At 32.0% G+C, this 20,177-nt stretch overlaps 1 protein-coding gene and 2 long non-coding RNA genes across 3 annotated transcripts in view; 2 read left to right on the top strand and 1 right to left on the bottom strand.

The window, feature by feature from the left end:
* The first annotated feature begins 3,939 nt into the window (after positions 1-3,939).
* Positions 3,940-20,177, top strand: part of wb (wing blister) — a 28,888-nt gene continuing 12,650 nt past the window's right edge. The window contains 13 exon segments of the mRNA XM_040713666.2: positions 3,940-4,222; positions 4,283-4,812; positions 4,878-5,156; positions 13,741-13,977; positions 14,041-14,518; positions 14,588-14,835; positions 14,892-15,148; positions 15,208-15,433; positions 15,493-15,737; positions 18,203-18,521; positions 18,587-19,055; positions 19,113-19,483; positions 19,543-19,683. Of these exon segments, the coding sequence (XP_040569600.2) occupies positions 4,153-4,222; positions 4,283-4,812; positions 4,878-5,156; positions 13,741-13,977; positions 14,041-14,518; positions 14,588-14,835; positions 14,892-15,148; positions 15,208-15,433; positions 15,493-15,737; positions 18,203-18,521; positions 18,587-19,055; positions 19,113-19,483; positions 19,543-19,683 (3,870 nt within the window). The 5' untranslated portion in view covers positions 3,940-4,152.
* Positions 9,815-11,129, bottom strand: LOC121119054 (uncharacterized). The gene is made up of 2 exons (XR_005864658.2): positions 10,892-11,129; positions 9,815-10,822 (listed from the first exon to the last, which is right to left on the bottom strand). It is a non-coding gene; the product is annotated as an uncharacterized lncRNA (long non-coding RNA).
* Positions 11,315-12,262, top strand: LOC121119053 (uncharacterized). The gene is made up of 2 exons (XR_011779953.1): positions 11,315-11,634; positions 11,693-12,262. It is a non-coding gene; the product is annotated as an uncharacterized lncRNA (long non-coding RNA).

Raw genomic sequence — 20,177 nt, 5'->3', positions numbered from 1 at the left:
TTTGAATTTAAATATCCCTGAATTCTTAGCCCTTATATTAACCATAAATAATTTAATAATATTTTGATCAGAATATAAACAATTACTAGAATTGAAAAAGAAAATTAATGAATATAACAAAATTAACACAAAGCTCCAAATCAATTCAGAAAATTGTCCTACCTTTGAATTGGGTTTACTCAAGGGCTTAGCTGCCCCCCCCCCCTTAAAAAAAAAATCATTTATATTATTGGTGTTATCACATATTCAAAATGGTCGAACAGATCAGTCTTAAATTTAATCTTTTTTTGGTCTCCAAGGTCATTAAGATCCTGTTTTCACTTCTCTTCACCTTTTGTCTCATTCTAGTCTCTGTTTCTCTTTTTTTCAACCCTCATTCTTTATTTATATTCCCTCCTTTCAGCCCTGCAATACGGCCTCCTCTGGTGGTATATATATAAAATAAATCTATTGATATAAGTGTTAATTAAAGCTGGGCTGTTTGGTGAAATAAATTAATATTTTGAGATTAGAAAAGGGAAACTTTCTTATTTATTCATTTTTCCTCGAGTTATTATTGTGCCAACATCTCCTCCAAGAATCTGTTGTTCGCCGAGTAGCTTTGAATTTGTACAATAAAATTAGTCAAATACCAAAAAAAAAATCATCCCTACGCCTGGATTGACTATTTCAATAACTTCGAAGTAATCAGGGAATATTTAAACAACCTTAATGAAAATACACCAACGGTCGTTAAAGCTAAGGAGATTATAAATGAGGAGTTTATTGATGAAGAATTGTCAATAATTAATCATAATTTCAAACAGTTAGCAAGGCCAATACCGTGTTAGAAGGAGACTCCCTTTACTTGTTAGCCTAACTATTGTCGAACATTTACGCGTTGATATCAAGCTAGAGCCATTCAAAACAAAATTAAATACATTTTTATATGAAAACCCAGCGTAAAAGGATTTGCGAGTCCTAGCAAATTCTGAGGAAACAATTTACGGAAATACACCTATTGTAAATCGTGACATAAAGAGGATTTTTAGCATATTGAGAGCCATTTATACAAAAAAAAAAAAGATTCTGTTTATCAGTAAAAAGTTTCAGGAGCAAGCTAATTATAAAATGGAATATTGAAATATTAGATTCGTAACAGGAGTATTTTTCAAATAACTTTTTAGGAATAAATGTAATTTATTCCTAAAAACAGTAATATGGTCAAGAACAACAGCATGAATGGTGTCAAAGGGGGTCTTAGCTTCAAATGGAGTGCAAATAGGTTGTCTAACATCAGTTTCTTCGTGTAAAGACTTGGTTAAGTTATTATTGATGTATTTAAATATTCCAAAATTAATTAAATATATACTTCCCTAATAGGTAATTTGTTAAATCCATTTGTAATATTTAGTGTCGTTTGTTATTATTAATTTGTTTCACTTTCTGTGTATAGCTACAATTAAAATTTACAATTAATATTTTTCGTTATAATTAATCGTTTTTTAAGCATATTTTTATTTTACTCATACTTCTTTAACTTAATATCACAAATATACATCATAATACTTTAATTTATTTAAATTACAACATACAATAGTAATTAACTTAATAAAAAAATATACATTTATAATACTTTAATTTATAAATTCACAAGTAATTAACTTAAAAAAACAAAACATTTATTGCTACACTTAATATACAACATACAATCAGTACGGGCACATGTAAAAATAACTTTAACTTTCGGTGCCCTAGCAATAGTTTACCGGATTAGGTAACCTACTGCAGTCCGTCCTCAAGGTGTTCTAGGGATGGTGCGTTGTTTAGCCAGCCCCCGATATCAGAATTCATTAAAAAATTGGAGAGGAATCATAAGTTTTTGACTACTCGTTGTATGACATATCATACTAGTGACTTTTATTATTATTTATAATAAATCTAGAATATAGAAATTTGGAAGTTTTTTCATGATTCTCACGAAGTAAGTCAGGTATTCCTGAAATTGAAAATTTCAACTACTTTTTATATTCACTCTTCTAGTGTAATATTAAATATAGAAGATTTTCATTTTTATCCAGCATCAAGTGATATTCTATCCTCCATAACCGTAAATTTTAATCAATAGTACCATGTGTCTCGCTCCCGCTTTTTACACACACTTGCTCGATGCCCAGCCCTAGTAATAATCAAAGTTGATAATTCTGTAGAGAAAAACGTGTGCAAGGAGAAGGGAGGGGGAAAAGACTTATGGTATCATTGTTTAAAATACTGAGGTGACTATCAACTGCCTACTTTATTATGATTTTTGAGGGTATAACGAAAGTATTTATTACCAAAATGTTTAATGAAGATATACTACGTATAATTGACTTATACATTTTTTATCCGTTACAGTAGATTTGAAAGCGTAACACTCCATGAAATTGTAATTCAGTATGAACCATATTCTCAGAATAATAGCTAATGAAACGACAAAGTAGAGTATTTCGAAATATATTTGAAGCTCCAAATTTAAAAAGAAGGCTTAAATTAAATATAATCTACATACTAAAAAATAAACCATCATACATTTATGTCAAATATACAAGATTAAACAATTGTAATCAAATAACTAATAATAACAATCAATTATAAATACAGAATATTGAAATAATAGATTGATCCAAATAATATTTTCTTGTTCTGACATAAATTCAGTTAAATATGTCATAACTTTTAGTTGCTAAACACAAGCCAAACGTGGAGTTAAATCAAAAAGATCATCACCCTGTTTTCCTAATATGGTAATACAATGTGCACAGGATAGATATTGATGAGATCTAAATAATTATTAATATCAAAATCATAAAATTAGACAATAAATATACTTATATAAAAATGTTAGAATTAAATCCATCGTATAGATATAGTGCAAAAAATAATTATTTAGTAATATCCGGCGATATAACTCCTTATTAAGGGCATCAAAAAAGATTGAATAATAAAGGCGGGAATGATAACGTTCTTGATAGAAGAAGATGTGTGCTATTTAATCAATGATGCCATAATTATTTCTTCCCTTCTCCTCGCACGCTTTTGTATTCTTACCAAAATTATCAACCTTAATAATAATATAAGAGTGTAAATAAATTTTGGCTCTAAGTCCCACCCCTCCAAATGGTGAAAGCTGGCAACGCCCCTGATCACCAATAGTGTTGTGTGAGTCATTATTTATTCAGTCCAGCCAAGTCCGGTTTTAAGACCTGTGTCATTAGTCCTTATGACTGTCAGTACTATGGACTGTCAATATTAGAACTGATATTGAAAGAAGAAATAAAGTAACCAAGGTCCGAGTGTTATAAGTATTTAGGACTGATTTGGAACGGACCGAGACTGGGCTAGACGAGATTGTAGGGTTCAGTACTAAATAAAGACTGACATAACACTAAACACCCCTCTTAAGGAGAGGTGTAGAGCTAATAGGGGGTTATTCCACGAAAATGTTTCATTAAAACCGTATAAGCTTGCTAGAAATCGAATATATTTAAGTTGCTTGATGCGTCAAGTAAGTCATTCTCTCTATATGTATGTTTCTCTTGAAATACCACATTATTTTGTAAAAAACAGTTTTATTTCCATTAAATGCTCCTTATTGGAAATTTATTGTTCCTACTTTGAAGGCCTAAATATATCAGGTAGGGACTGAAAATCCCTATAAATTTTAGGCTACATATACTTATGTGCTATAGTTCCTTCAGTCTCTCAAACTTTTACCTTTCAAGCAATGTTATCAACTCTAATATGTCCGTAATATGAGTGTAACGATCTGAGTGTGTGTCTATCTATCTTCTTGCTAATTACCTTTGCCTCTTCTCCATTTATCCATACCTTGTACCATCCATAGTACCTTTAAATAACCCATTCAGGTACAAATAAAATTCTGCCCGGTTTTCTTCTTGGGGGGAGCGCGATGCACTCAAGGAAAATATGTATATGTAGAAGACAACTATCATCATACTACGGGTGCCCAAAAGAAAAAAAAATCCTTAGTTTAAAGAATATTCCTTCAGTGACTGATTTATTAAATCATCTGTGATAAATTTCTATTTTGAAAGTATTTGGTTATTTAGCTGAAACCATAGTTTTTATAAAAATGGTATCATTGCATTAAAGGACAGCATTTATTTCAGGATGTGCATTACATTATTGGTCGTGGTAGTATTATCCTTTGTACGAGTAGGAATCACTCAGCATCCCTATGGTAAGTGTTACTCTAATGGTAAGAAAATCGGGCTATTTACATTATTTTATGTTCTTTTAGATTATCGAAGATCTTCTGGTCTTTTCCCTTCCGTCTTCAACTTAGCAGAGGGAGCAGATATTTTCAGTAATACGACCTGTGGAGCCTCTGAACAAGAAATTTACTGTAAACTACTCTCTGAAACCTCTTCTGCTCGTCAATGTGGAATTTGTGATGCTGCAAAGAAAGATAAAAATCACCCTATTGAGTTTGCTATAGACGGAAATGAAAACACATGGTGGCAGGCCTCATCCCTACAAACTGGCCTCGAATCCAACTATGCAACAATTACAGTTGACCTAAAAGAGGTTTTTCAAGTTGCATATGTATTAATAACGACAGGAATAAGTCCAAGACCCGGAAATTGGCTTCTTGAAAGGTCAATAGATGGAAAAATTTGGGCTCCCTGGCAGTTCTTTGCGGATTCAGATGAAGAATGTTGGACTGCCTTTGGCGTAGAACCAAGAAAGGATAAACCCTCTTATCATTCGGATGCAGAAGTTATTTGTACATCATATTATTCCAAATTAGAACCCCTGGAGCATGCACAAGTACTGCAATTGGAACACATCCAATATGATAATCATTTTACATATTCCCATCTCTTCATTTTCAGATACATGTTAGTCTTGTAAATGGCCGTCCCGGAGCATCAGGTCCATCTCGAACGCTCGTGGATTTTATTCAAGCAAGATTTATACGCTTTCGATTTTTAAAACTTCAACTTTTACCTTCAGATTCTTATTTAATGAGTGGATTTAATGCTATTCGAGCAGATGATTCCATTGCAACTCAGGCCAGGCGTTATTTTTATAGTATTAAGGACATTACGATTGGTGGACAATGTCCATGTAATGGACATGCAAATGAATGCCCAGTTGATCATGAAACTATGGTAAGAGCCCTTAATTTAATGTTACCTGAAATCAAAAACAAAACCTAATATATGTATTGTACTTGAATATGATACATGTATGCCCACATATGCATTAATATATGCACTTACATATAAATATTATGTACAATTCCGCTCTCCAAAATTTTAAATAAAATGATGCTTTAGTTGGAGGATTAGATTTATGGATAAAAATATCAATAGTAAATTTATTATGTATTTACGAGGGTGGTCTGAAAAGTTTCCGACCTAACAAAGATATAAGACATTTTTTCTGAATTTTTATTTGTCTACATAGTCTTCTTGTAACTCTACACACTTCTTCCAGTGATTCTCCCATCTCTTGATCATTTCCAAATAATATTCAGCCTTTTTCTCTCTAAAATAATTGTTCACAAGACACTTTTGCTTTTTGCTCCATTATAACGAGTTGTATTGACTTAGACACGTCAAATTTTAACTCAACAAATCTTTATACATATTTCTGCAATTGTATGAATCTAGTTAAAGGCTACACTTTCAAAAATAAATATTTAATGACAAGACTACACTCGATTTTGTCCATTTTCCCAAAAACAGTCACATCAACTCACTCAAACGACTTTATTTAACAATTGTGCGTCCAAAATGGACGTAACTTTAGGGAAGGGCTGTCAATAGATTCTAGATAGATGTGACTAGCCTTTATTTAGGAGTACTCCCATCTTCACGTTGAGGTCTGACACGTTTCAGACAACCCTCGTTTAGGCTGTGTACAAGTTGCAATTTTATACAAGTTACAACTGGTATTATCAGTTTGTACAACTATTACCAACTATTAATTGATGTCATTTTGATCTATTAAAATTACTTGTTTGTTGTAGACAGAGTGGAGATTTTAAATGCAGAGAATGTATATAATTTCCCCAAAAATGAATTCAGCAATTCACAAATCTTTTACTCTGACATGACGGGGTCCATAGTGAAGGACATCCCTTAAAACAACTAGCACAAGCTTCAACCACAGTCTAAAACCTGGTCCGAGCCTGGTAACGGCATTTATGACGAAATTTTTATCAATGTTGGCCACTGCCTCGAGAATAGAGACCAAAAAGGAGTCAACAGTGCTATGTGCACGATTAATGGACTCTCTCTTCAGACGCCAACAAATAGTAATCCTAGGGGTTCGGGTCAGAGTAGCTAGGAGACCACATTTCCTTTGCCAAAAATCTAAAGGTCTTAAAAATGTTGGTTCTCCGTAATAAATCCGGATTCAATTACCCGATTTGGACAAATCCCAACAGTTTAAATTTCTAGCTTGACATCAGATCTGTTAAAATCAATTTAAGCTCTTTAACATAATTATTAATTGAGTTATTTGCGTACTTCAGAGAACATCTCAAGTATCTTGTATTTTTTCTTAGACAGTTTTGTCAGCTAAATCTAATGAGTATACTTTCATAAGTATAGATCTCAGGGTTACCAAGATGTTAAGGTCTAAGCTTGTTCCGGATTTAAAATCCCTATCCTACTTTTAAGAATAATGGTACTGTTAGAGTGACAGAATACAGATCAATTAATCGTTTAACATTGCTTGAGAGTTGAGGGATCTGGCTTTTAAAATTGACTCTAAGGTACAGTGGTGGGTAGCAAAACGTGGACTCGAGAGGTTTCTGACCTTAAAAACCTCTTTCAGAAGGTTGCGTGGGGTCCTTGTGGTTGAGGACAATCCCAAGTTGCCCGCTAAAGTGGAACTCATAATTCATCTTCAAATTATGACCCCCCCCCGCTGGTGCACTTTACAATGCCCATTATCCTCGCCACCTCAACTTCAACATCTGAAATTTGAGAAAGGCTTTTGGCCTTTTGCTGCTCATGATGACGAGATGTTTATTATATGTTGTTTGTTTATACATACACAATGAATGGTTGAACCAGTAACTCAAAAATAATCACTTAACAGTCTACGTTTTGCTTTACAGCCCTGCACATATAGTCCAGGGTTTTGACCATGTGACATAATGCATACATATGTAGAATAAACCTTAGGAAAACACTGGTTTACTCTACTCATATTAGTAAATTTCAGCTCTTTTTGTTCCACATAATTCTTGTAAATTTAGTATAAAATGTAAAAACAACCCTTTCAAACATTACACCATATTTGCTTCGTTAGATGAATATCGGTAAACCTCATCATAAAGTTAGAATGAGCATTTGAGTTGACTTTAGAATTTAAAAAAATGATTTAACAAAGTATGAAACAAATTATTTTATTTAAGATTTGTTCTTCTAATGTTTAATGTATATAATTTACATAGCATTAAATAATTGCATCTTTCAATCTTTCAAAAAGGTCAGAAATGTAATGACAATGTGACAGAAGGAAAATTATTTTATTCTCCTCAACTATTGAACTTTTTCTTAAATAGATGGTATATTTACAGCTGATTTATATATACAGAGTTGGACTACAAAACGTGGACTGTTAATTAATATTCATTTTCTCATTAATATAGAAAGGTTTAGTTATTATTTTTTAACATTCTGGATCAGCCATTCTCTGTGCATAAACAAACTGTCTATAATAAACATTTCGTTATCTCATTATGAGAGGTGATGAGGATTATAGACATTGTGAAGTGCCCCAGGAGCCTTGTTTTCAAGGAGGCTAACATGAAGAATGATGAAGAAGACCTCTCCAGGAAAGCACGAAGTGTAGGGCACAATTTAATGAGGGATCCGGAGTGGCCTGTCCAGCTTGGAGAAGAAGATCAAGGAGGATCCCACCAAATCTTTAAAGACTTCTCCGTTGCTGCTAGGACTACCGGGAGGGCCGTGAAGGCGACTTTAGATTGTCTTCATACACAAGGAACCCAAACCATCTTATAACAAAGTCCACGTTTTGATTCCCAACTCTGTATATAATACATATTTAGTATATGTATAAACGTTCAAGGGACTATAAATCACATAGCAATCTCAATTGTGTTTCTAACTCTTTCCTACAAAAAGATACAGAAAATCTCCACGATTATATATATGGTAGCGAGCAAATCTTAAACTGCAATAAAAATGTTTTTGATTAAAAAAAAACTTGCGTGTTTCAATCGGAGAGTGATACAAATATTACCATTATCATTTTTCTACAAGTCAATTACAAAAAAATTACCAAAAGTAGATCGAAAATTTTATCTGTTAATATTTGGGGTCATTTTTTTGGCAAAGGATGTACATTGTACAACATATATAACATAAATCTTAATAGATAATTAAGAATGAGAGAGAAAATCAAAGGGCTGAATTATGATTAATAATATTAATATTATATTAGACAATATTGTGTATGTGCCATTTTCATTTCATCACTGAAAATTATTATTAATTTTTTTAATATAATAATAGCATAATTAGTAGTGTAGTTGTAAAAATACATTCTATCTGTGATAAATGTGAAAAGGTAATCTACAATTACCTCTTCAAAGTATTTTTGTTAGAAGATGCCCCCCATCATTTTGTTAAGCAGTAATTGAATTGCTATTATTTTATATATAAAAACAATACACCATTTTTGAAAAACTTAATAAAATCTTTTTAAATTATAGTTTGTATAATAATACTTAATAAAATAATTTCATATATTAAATCATAGGCAAAATGGAATTGCGCATATAAAAAATACTACATTTTCCAGCATATATATGCAATAAATAATTGCAGTGTTATTTTTTAGTTTTTAAATATATTTTTGGTTTATCATCAGTTCAAAAAATAAATCACATACTTTGATATGTACATTTGAATAAAATATCAAAAATACTTCTTATGATGAATATCTTAGAATTCGCCCTTCAACAACATATAGTAAATATGCTTAAAAGCAAAATTAATTTATAATATTCAGTGAAAAATGAAAATGACACGCACACAATACTGTTTACTATAATAATAATATTATTAATCAAGTAATCATCATTCAACCCTTCGATCCTCCCATTCTTTCTTAATTCTCTACTAAAGATTTACTTAATATGTTATGTTGTACAGGTGTACATCCTTCGACAAAAAGATGACTCTTAACTTTAACGGATAAAATGTTCAATTTAAACTTTACTTTTAGTAATTTTTTTGTCATTGTAGAAAAATGTTAAAAGTAATATATTTATCACTCTCCGATTGAAACACTTATGTTACGCAGGTTTTTTTAATCAAAAACATTTTTATTTCAGTTCAAAAATGTTTTCTTGATGGAAAATATATTAATTGTAGCACGTGACTTCACATAGATTTTCAAAACCAACAATTCGTCAATCAAGTTTTCCTAAACATCCCCACTTTTATATAGCATGAAATAGTTAGTAATACAAACCAATAATAGTTATTTGACTAATAATAGGAATGATTTTGCAGTTCTACTCGACTGAAAAGAATTTCAATAACGAAATAGCATTTGCAAGTTCAAAATAAAACCGAATGAATCAAATAATTGTAATATAATTTTGATACATTTAAAATATTGTCTTCAATCAAACAACTTATAATTAGCTCGTATGGCACACACTTAGTAATTTATTTATTTTTGTAAAGATCCCAGATTTTCGCTGCTTAGAAGAGGATTCCTGAGTCAATAAATTTGGAAATTACAACGACATTCAAATATTCCAATAAATCTACAGAAGTTAAGAAGTCACTATATTTTTTCACATATAATTACTTAATAGTTCCGAATAACTATTTACATATAATCAATAGCAGAATAGAATATGCTTTGCAGACAAAACTATCAAGAAAAGAGAGACACATTACCCATAAATTCTAGAATAATCTTCCACTTGTTTTCCAATCACAAAAAAAACTCACAAGTAATAAAGAAATTACTAATTAGGGTTCAGGCTTAAAGTGTCCAGGTTATGTAATTATTCATATAGACCATACATTTCTGCATTATATACATCAAGGATACTATCAATGAAATAGTTTTCTTAGAGTAAAAGACGAAGTAGAGTTTACTTAAGAAGAAAAGGACTCAAGAACTTAAATTAAGGAGCAGTGGATGAAGAATGAGAAGTACCAATGGTCCTCACTGGATCTTTCAGTCGATTATTCTGTCGTTTTATGGAACTCCATAGTTCTTATATATAGAAGTATACGATGATCTCGTAAAATATCTGGAAAAATATAAATTCTTGAGCGTAGAGGCAATGATTCACGAGGTCAAAAGTCACTATCATAGACCTTGATGTGAAACGCATTTGTACAATGCACAATTCTTCCATTAAATAAGATGATATCCACCGAGTGAGGCGCAAAAACTAAGAGGCGAAGTCCCTTTAACATGAAGTTGAAGAGAGGATCAGAAGACGTATTGATTATCCAAATGGAAAGATATGAATTCCTAGGAAAGTATGGGTGGATGCTGATGAATATATCCGAATCCTTCGTACGGAAGATCCAACCGAATTACTATGAATTAAATGTATTTCCACGCCGTTCACAACTTTTTTACCCTCGCTCGGCTCCTAGTATTTATTCATTATGATTAATTAACACTTATCAGTGGTGAGTAATACTGAACTTGGCTCCGTTGTGACATCATCAAAAAAAGTTTTCAGCTAACGTCAACCAGACGGACATTCTTAACTTTATTAATTTTTAGTAGAGTACCTTCTTGCTGTATTTGCTCGAATCTACATATTTGATAAGCAGTTAGAAAAGAAAGATTGTTAATTATGCTTGTAGACAATTCACTGAGTTACCTATATTAGAATGTCATTATTATTAAGGATAGAGGTTAATGAAAGAAATTGATGTTCGTAGAATTGTATCAAAATATACATATATTTTCATCTGTTTAGAAAAATAATTGATATGGTTTTGTTTTAAGTAACTTGTTGTTGTTTAGCTCCAATGTAAAGACAATTATTAATTTTACGGATGTCTCTATTCACCAGTTTATTGCAATATAAATACTTAATATAAAAATTCCGTGACAATTGAGATAAGTTCATAGTACCAGGTATATACTACGTCTATACATATCAACATCATCGTGCTTGAGTGGTTGTGTGTTTCGGCATGTGTTATCATCCCCAATAAAATATGAAAACCAGTTTTTGGAGTCTGCCTTCGATATAGTTTATTTTTCCCCATATATTCATTGTTATTATTATTCTACTTTTACTGATGACATGAATTTTGTTTGCCTCACACCATAAGTTCCTCTATCATGATTCTTGAGAGATTTTGCTTCTGTTATAGCTTACAAAGAGGTGTGTTTTTGTCCACGATCCTCTCATCCTTACTATGGACAACCCTCGGGATGATGTACATTCCCTGCATCATTTATTGGTTCCCTTCATCATATGATCGACCAGAAGATACGTCATCTCCAAGAAGACCTGATGATCCCTATAAATTTGGCTCTCTTGCTCCGATTATCATCATTTGTTCCTTGTTCGTGGACACATTAGCTATTGCAGGACTCTATAAAAATAAACACGTAAAATATTACATTCCGTTTCCGGATATTAAAGATTGATTTTCCTTTATTTCCGTAGATTAAACATGCACTCCTTGTTCCATGGCTCTTTTTCTATCCTGTCATTATTACTGTCTTTGTCTCAATAGGCATTTGGAACATTATATCGGGGCTTTACCCACTTTACGCCTCTGGTATTACAGCCATTATAGCTGGGATGCATATTTATATTTGGTGGACAATGTACTCCATATTTCATACAGATTTTCGTAATAAAATTTCTCGAATGGAAGTCCATAAAGAAGCTACAATGGTCCCACTTTCCAACAGGAATATTGTTTAGAGCTATGATATCATTGCTTCATCATTCCACGCTTCATTATCTAGTTAGACTCCATAATAATTAGACTGATTGAATCTATTTCTCACTTCATAAATGAAATATTTTCCATCCAAAATCTAATTAGAAATGTTTTGCATAGGAAGAAAATGCAAAGAATAAAGGAATACATTAAAATTCCTTAACGATTTTTATAGATTTACAGTCATATATATTATTTTTTCTATTTTTTTATTGTCTGTAGATTTATTTTATAATTAAATTAGAAAATAATAAATTTTAAATGCATCTGTGTAAAGATTACCGCCATCATCATTATCAAACAAAATATTTTGATTATTCATTCGTAAATATTCTTGTTTGAATGAATTATGTAACATCTTCTATATAATTTAGGAAAATTCTACCTTTTGAATGTCTTAGTTTTTATTTTATGATAGTTTTTTTTCAAACAAAGGAATAATTCTTGCTCTTTAATAAAAAATATATGCGTCAATACTTTACGTAAGGAACAAAATTTAAAAATATTATCAAATTAACTCATCTAATTAACAGAAAATAACACCATAAGAATTATAATATAACGGAACTTATTTGTTGAAACTCACGTAACCTAATAATATAATTGTGTTTGGTATTATTAACTAAACTCATTGGTTTTATTATGGAACACATTAGATTCCATGGTTATACCAATAATATTTTATTGTTTTAATATTCATTGGTTACACTATAGAGAACTTAGGTTTGACATACTATATAAAAAAGATGTCTAGTACTTTCGAGATAATCTATTTTGCCTAAGAACGTTTCGCCTACAAGACATTTTGGAAGAAATGCTAATCGCTTTTTTCAGTATCCATTATTAATTATCCTTCGAATAATGAATTATTATCACGAACATGCATAATATGAGGCAAGAACAGTGATTATTAATTCGTTATAATTCAGAACGTGTCAGAAGAAGAAGTGTCTAGATGTTAATTATGCCCCTACCTTTGAGTACCTCTCCGATTCCTTTAAGTAGTTTGCCTCACTACACCCAACGCCTTTTCTTATGACTTATTCTGGTTCATAACAAATTGGAAATAACTGCTTTTGCCTAAAAAAACCAATCAATTTTTTTTTAATGTAATAAACTTTATATATTTTGATTTCAAAATTCAAAATGTCAACCAAAAATAAATAATAACGACGTATAAATTTCATTTATTTATATATTATGACGAAATATCCTTGAAGAAAATAGATTAAGGCGAAAGTACCTACCGCCATAAAAAAATATATATACGTTCTTTACAAGTTTTACAAGTAATTTCAGATTGTACAAGTAAAGATTTCTACGTCTAATTATGCTTTATTCAACTACATATATATCATTGTGTCAGCAACTAATAGTTGATTGTGTCATTTCATTTTGATCTACTAAGATTACCTATTTATTATATACTAAAGAATCATATTTCTGTTGCGATTTGAACACTTTCTTTAAGCTTTAACTCATCTTATTTTTATTCAAATGACTATAAGCTTATGTTAGAATCAAATGTGCTTAAGACTTTAAGTTACAAACGATGCAATCGATCTATCTACATTGGTTTAACATTTTTCAAATTATCAAGGCAAAATGTTTTATATTTATATAGTTTATTTGGTGATTTATGTTATCAGTTTATTTAATTAGAAAAGCCAATCTTAAAATGTTATTCTGGTAGATTAAATATTGTAAATAATAAATATGCTTCTAATTTTCCAAATATTAAACTAATTGCTTTTTTGTGTTATAGAAATATGAGTGCAAATGTAAGCACAATACATGTGGTACTCTATGTAATCAATGTTGCCCAATGTATAACCAAAAAAGATGGCGACCAGGAAAATTTATATCAGGGAATTACTGTGAGCGGTGTCAATGCTTTAATCATGCGGATGAATGTTACTTTGATCCTCAAGTGGAAGCAGAGCGAAAATCTTTGAACTCTGATGGCAAATATGAAGGTGGAGGAGTTTGCATAAACTGTCGTGTATGAATTTTCTTTTACGCAGACTAGAAATCTTCTTATAATCATAGACCTACTACATTATAGGATGAAACTATTGGCATCAATTGTGAGTCCTGCCGAGAAGGATTTTATAGGCCGAATGATATGAGTCAGTTTGATTCAAAGCCATGTAGAAGATGTGATTGTGATTCCATTAATAATCCGGGATCCACAGGTAGTTGTTATCCGAATCAAGTCCATGATAGTGAGAAACGAGGTGGGGATTGTGTTTGTAAAGAGGGTTATACTGGGAAAAAGTGTGAGAAGTGCGATCGTGGATACCATGGTTATCCTAATTGCATCCCTTGTACCTGTAATTTGGCTGGAACAAAGAATGGAGCATGCATAGGATACTGTGAGTGTAAGGATAACGTAATAGGGAGTAGTTGTGATGCATGCAAACCAGGATACTTTGCCCTTCATGAATCTAATTCCAATGGTTGTCTGAAGTGTTTTTGCTATGGAGTAACGGAGGATTGTGAAGCCGCTTATTTAGGAGTAGAAGTATTGCAGCATGGAGAAGGTACCTAGATTGATATGGATTCAAATAGATATAAGCATGAACTCTTGATTCTACTTTTTTCTTTCATAGGATGGAAAGTTACTGATCTACGACGTTCCGTGGTTGTAGAACCATATTGGTCAACCGTGACAAATGGAGTAACTGTTGCTGAAGAGGATATGCAAGGAATAGAAACTTATTTTTGGGAAGCTCCCTCTCAATACATTGGAAATCGACTAGTAAGCTATGGTCAGGAAATTCGAGTGAGAACTTCATGGCATAAAGCAAGAGGAGATACTGCAGGATCTCCAATACGAGCTCCAGAAGTGATTTTAGAGGTAAATATTCATTTTTTTAAAGATTTTGTTTTAGAAAAATATTTTGACAAAATTAGGGGGAAAACATGATGATTGCATATGGAACAACTCGATATAAAAACCGAAACAATGCCACAATCAATGTAAACCTTGTTGAAGAAGGATGGTATCATATACCCAGCAATCTTAGGCAAATAAAAGCTAGTGGATCAGATAATGAAATTCCTGATTTTGTGGGACTCCCCGTCTCCAAAGTTGAATTCATGAAAGTCCTAGGATCCATGGCAAGGATGTTGTTTCGATCAAAATACCACACGGACCAGTTAGAAGGAACGTAAGTTAATAAATATTTGAGATCATATCCCCATATGAACAGCCTCATTTTGGTTGTAGACTACACACGGCAGAAATTGAGTTTGGATCAGAACGGAGCGTGAGTTTAAAAAAAACTTTGGCAGTGGAACGTTGCATTTGTCCACCTGGATATGAAGGCCTTTCCTGTGAACAGTGTAGCTATGGCTATACCCGCTACAATGAAACACTCTACGAAGGAATGTGTAGAAAATGCAACTGTAATGGGCATGCTGCTTCCTGTGATCCTTACACCCTGAAATGTGCTGTAAGTTTCATACACAAGTAGTAGTCTAAAATACTAGCCTCTTTATGCAAAACAAACAGGAGTGCCAACATAACACTATTGGAGATCAATGTGAGCGTTGTATTGATGGCTTCTATGGAAATCCTCTTAGTGGAACACCGGCTGATTGTAAGCCGTGTAAATGTCCATTGGATATTTCATCAAATAATTTCAGTCCTACATGCCAAGAAGTGTCCAGCTTGGACTATGACAAATATTCTCTTGCCCCAAACGAATATGTGTGTAATGCATGTCCACGGGGTTATGCTGGACCACACTGTGAGAGGTCAGTCTTCATATATATTTTCAGATAATATTTTAAATAAATAAATGTGATTGAGCATAAAAGAGACATAATACATGATATATATCTCTATATTTAAATATATATCAATGAAATATACATGAAGCTATCAAAATGATTCCCAAAAAACATACATAGATATATTTTTTCCATCTCCATCTTATATATCAATCATATGTTTTTTTCAAATTTTAATGTATTTTATAAACGAAATATCTTGAAGTACTTGCTATTACCCCCAATGCGTCATATTTAAGTTTACATTTAAGTAAATACCCACAGCCCCAGTTTTGATAGGAATTTTTAGAAAAATGAGACTGTCTAATATTCTAATAATCATTTACAATTGTTTTTATCTATCATGACTGTATCTTTAAATTATGACTTGGGAGCAAAACCAAGAGCAAAGATGAAGAAAAATCTTTTTACGACTGCCACAAAGGAGAAGAAGTTGTCTAGAATGGTCAAGCTTCTTTTGAGTGTGTCCATTAACATGAGGCCTCCCTGCTAGTCGGGGGAGCTGCCAGCAACAAGTCCAAGTTGTGATTTTAAACCAATTCACGCATTCTATTCATTCTAATAATTTATATTATTGCAAAGATTTCTCACACAAAACCAATGGTTTATTTGAGCCATTGGTTGTATAAAGGGGTTAAAATCTGTAAACAATTAAATTAAGTTTCTATTTTTAATTACTAAACAGTTCTTGTATTCTAACTTTAAGATTGAATATATTATATAAGCATTACTGCCATAGAAACCACTGAATGTCGGAAAAAATATGGAAACAAATTAAACCTCTCCTATTGGCTATAGAGTATCGTTACTATTTAAATAATTCTGTATATATTGGTTAGATATTAAGATAATCTCTTAGTTTAATTGTTTGATTTTTACAGCCAATAGTGCAGTTAAACCATTGGTTTAGGTTAAGAAATTCATTTTTAAAATAATCATTTTATGGAAATGATTATTATAAGTAAATTGGCTCGACATCACAAGATTTGCTTTATTTAGTAAGCATTATCCCACTGAAAACAATTAAAGTATTATAAGTAAATTGGCTCAAAATAACAAGATTCCCTTGATTTAATAAGCATTACCCCACTGAAAACAATTAAATGTGGCATTTGATTACATAATCAGCAAAGTATAGGTTCTCTAGCCTCCTGAGCACCTCTGTCCAAAAGTTTTGTGGGGTATTCGTGAGTGAGGGCAACCCAAAGTCGCCCTTCACAGCCCTCTTGATTGTCCTATCAGCCACGGATAAGTCGTAAACAAAGCAATTGATCAATTTGATGGAGTTCTTCTTGATCTTCTTCTCAAAGCTTGAAAGGGACTCTGGATCTTCTTTAAATCATATCTTGATCTTGGCCACCTTGAAAATAAGGCTCCTGGAGCACTTCACAATGTCTATAATCCTATTTGCAGCAACTTCAACATCTAGGAAATCTGAGATGCGATGCTTTTTGTTTTTTTTGCTCACTTATGATAACGAAAGATTTAATACAGTTTGTTTATGCACAAAAAATAGCTGAACCAGAATGTCAAAAGATAATTACTAAACCTTCCTACTTTAATTAGAAAATTAACATTAATTAAAAGTCCACGCTTTGCTCACGAACCCTATAAATATGAACTAATTAAACCTCTCAAATCTCCCAAACCCATAGACCTGCCACACTAATTTTTTTTTCGAAAGCGAGAAATTAATTTGATCTGGATTTGATAAAAAAATATTGAAATTAGAGAATGCGATTTTTGTGACATTTAAAAAATATGGCGAAAGTGAAGAATACTTTTTTAATAACAGAATTTAAAAAAAAAATGTAGATAGTATTATGTTACATAACTATGGAATAATGTATTTCATGAATCCATCAGTTGAGTTGTTTACGAACTACAATACACAGTCCAAGGGGTCTTAAAGACGACTTTTGATCCAATTCATCATTTAAAAGAGCTCAAAAGTAGATGAAGTTAAAGATCTGAAATTTCATTATTGAGATCCAAATCATAGTTTATTTGACATCCCTACTAAATTTTATTCAAATTGAGTTAAAAAAGTAAAAATTTAATTAAAAAGTAAATTTTTCATGCATTGACCATATATGTATTAAGCATATACTAACTCCAGAATTACCACTTCATAAAATTAGCACCAGACAATTTATTGGTAGTTGTACTTAGCAAACAAATGATTAAAATTGATATCAAAAAGTGCTTGGTGAGAATATTTTGAATAACCATATACTTTTTTTTTCAATAAAAAAAACAGGAACACAATATCATTTTCCCTCCTGTCATTCCGATTGTTCAAGTAAATGTCGCCGATAAACTAATTTAAACGGTTAAAACCGAGTTATTATCAGACAATTGAAATTCTGCTTTAGATATACTTTCGACATTAACATGTACTGATTGAATAATTATTACTTTACATAAAGATGTGAGAATGGATATTTTGGAAATCCCCTTGCTGTTGGAAACGTGTGTAAGCCATGTGATTGTAATGGAAATTCAAACCCATATTCTCCAGATTGGTGTGATCATCGAACAGGTCAATGTCTCATCTGTATGGGTAATACAATTGGGCGGAAATGTGAAAGGTGTATGCCTGGTTTTTACGGAAATGCTTTAGCTGGGAGATGTCTACCTTGTGATTGTAATCCTTATGGATCCTCCAGTACTGAATGTCATCCTACAACGGGACAATGCAATTGTAGAGAGAAAAAATATTTGGGACGGACTTGCTCAAAATGTAAGGTAATAAAAGGATTGAAGGACATTCCTGATATAGATTGCATTTAACTCCAATATTATTTTGTTAGGATGGATTTGGAAATTTGAGAGCGGGTTGCAGACAGTGTAATTGTAACCCTACGGGATCTGTCTCAGATTTTTGTGATGCTCATTCAGGTCAATGTCACTGTAGGCCGGGGATTGATGGTCTAACATGTGATAAATGCAAGCCCTTCAACTTTGGATTTTCTATTGATGGTTGTCGCCCCTGTAATTGCCATCCTCATGGATCGAAAGAAGAACAATGTGACCTTTTTAATGGGCAATGCTACTGTAAGGACAATGTTCATGGATCTCAATGTGAAGAATGTATGGTCAACTATTGGAATATTAATTCCAAGAAGGGTTGTACAAAATGTCGATGTGATATGATGGGCTCTGCTCATAATGACTGTGATGATATTAGTGGTCAATGTGCATGTAAGCCCGGTGTTGGTGGAACACTTTGTGATGCTTGCGTTGTTGGATTTTGGGGGTTTTCACCAACGGGATGCAAAAGTAAGCAGAAGCTTGAAAATCTTTATTAGAGTCAATCATAATAAATATTTTATTTAGAATGCTTTCCTTGTGATAAACCTGGACATGTTTGTGATCCAGATACTGGGAGATGCATTTGTCCCCCTTTAACCCATGGAGACGATTGTTCCCTCTGTGCATCAGGTACTTGGGACTATCATTCATATAAAGGATGTCAATATTGTAAGTGCCATTCGAAAGGGTCCTTGTCAGAGCAATGTGATCTTCTTAATGGACAGTGTAAATGTATGACTGGATTTGAAGGACAACTTTGTGATCAGTGCAGTCCTGGATATTATAATTTTCCGAATTGCCGACCTTGCAATTGCAATCCAGCAGGAACTGCAAGTGGAGAGTGCTTTGATGATGGGCTTTGTAAATGTAATGAAGATGGAGCATGTTCTTGTAAAGTATGAATTTAAAGATATATTCTATGTTTACAGATAGATAATGTTGCTTCACTTTTCAGGAAAACGTGGAAGGGAAAAAATGTGCATCTTGTAAGCTTGGAACGTTTGGACTTTCTTTAGAAAATCCTTTGGGATGCACAAACTGTTTTTGTTTTGACAGAACTCAGTCTTGCACACAAGCTGATTACTTTTGGACTCAGGTAAAATCAATCATATTTATATATATATATATAAATATATGCAACAGTTAAAAGCCGTCTTATGAATTACTCTGAAGTAAAATTAATTATCAAATTCTACCAAATTTTACTTGACAAAAATTAAAAAAAATCGATTCCAGGTTTTATGTTTTAAAAGTAATTGACGTTTTTATTTCTATTTAATCTACAAAAAAAATCCCATCAACATTAGATAATTTTTGATTTCTATATGTTTAATACTTTTGTGCTTTAGACTGTTTTTTTTAAATTTTGAAACTAATACGAGAATACACTTAAAAATAGACATACGAGTCCTTCTATCAAAATGAAATGGTAATTTTGAACTAGGAATTAGACTTTATTTGGGATCAGCATACCCCGAAACAAAAAAAAACAACAATGTATGTTAGAGATAAAAACTTCCTTTTTAGTGATTTTATTTGTGGATAAATTAAGTATTTGTTTGGAATTCTGATGAAAAAGTGACTTAATAA

The sequence above is a fragment of the Lepeophtheirus salmonis genome, chromosome 5 (assembly GCF_016086655.4).
Source record: "Lepeophtheirus salmonis chromosome 5, UVic_Lsal_1.4, whole genome shotgun sequence".
In the NCBI taxonomy this organism is placed as follows: domain Eukaryota; kingdom Metazoa; phylum Arthropoda; class Copepoda; order Siphonostomatoida; family Caligidae; genus Lepeophtheirus; species Lepeophtheirus salmonis.
Note: the sequence above shows the minus strand (reverse complement) of the source record. Positions and strands in the feature narration are given on the sequence as shown.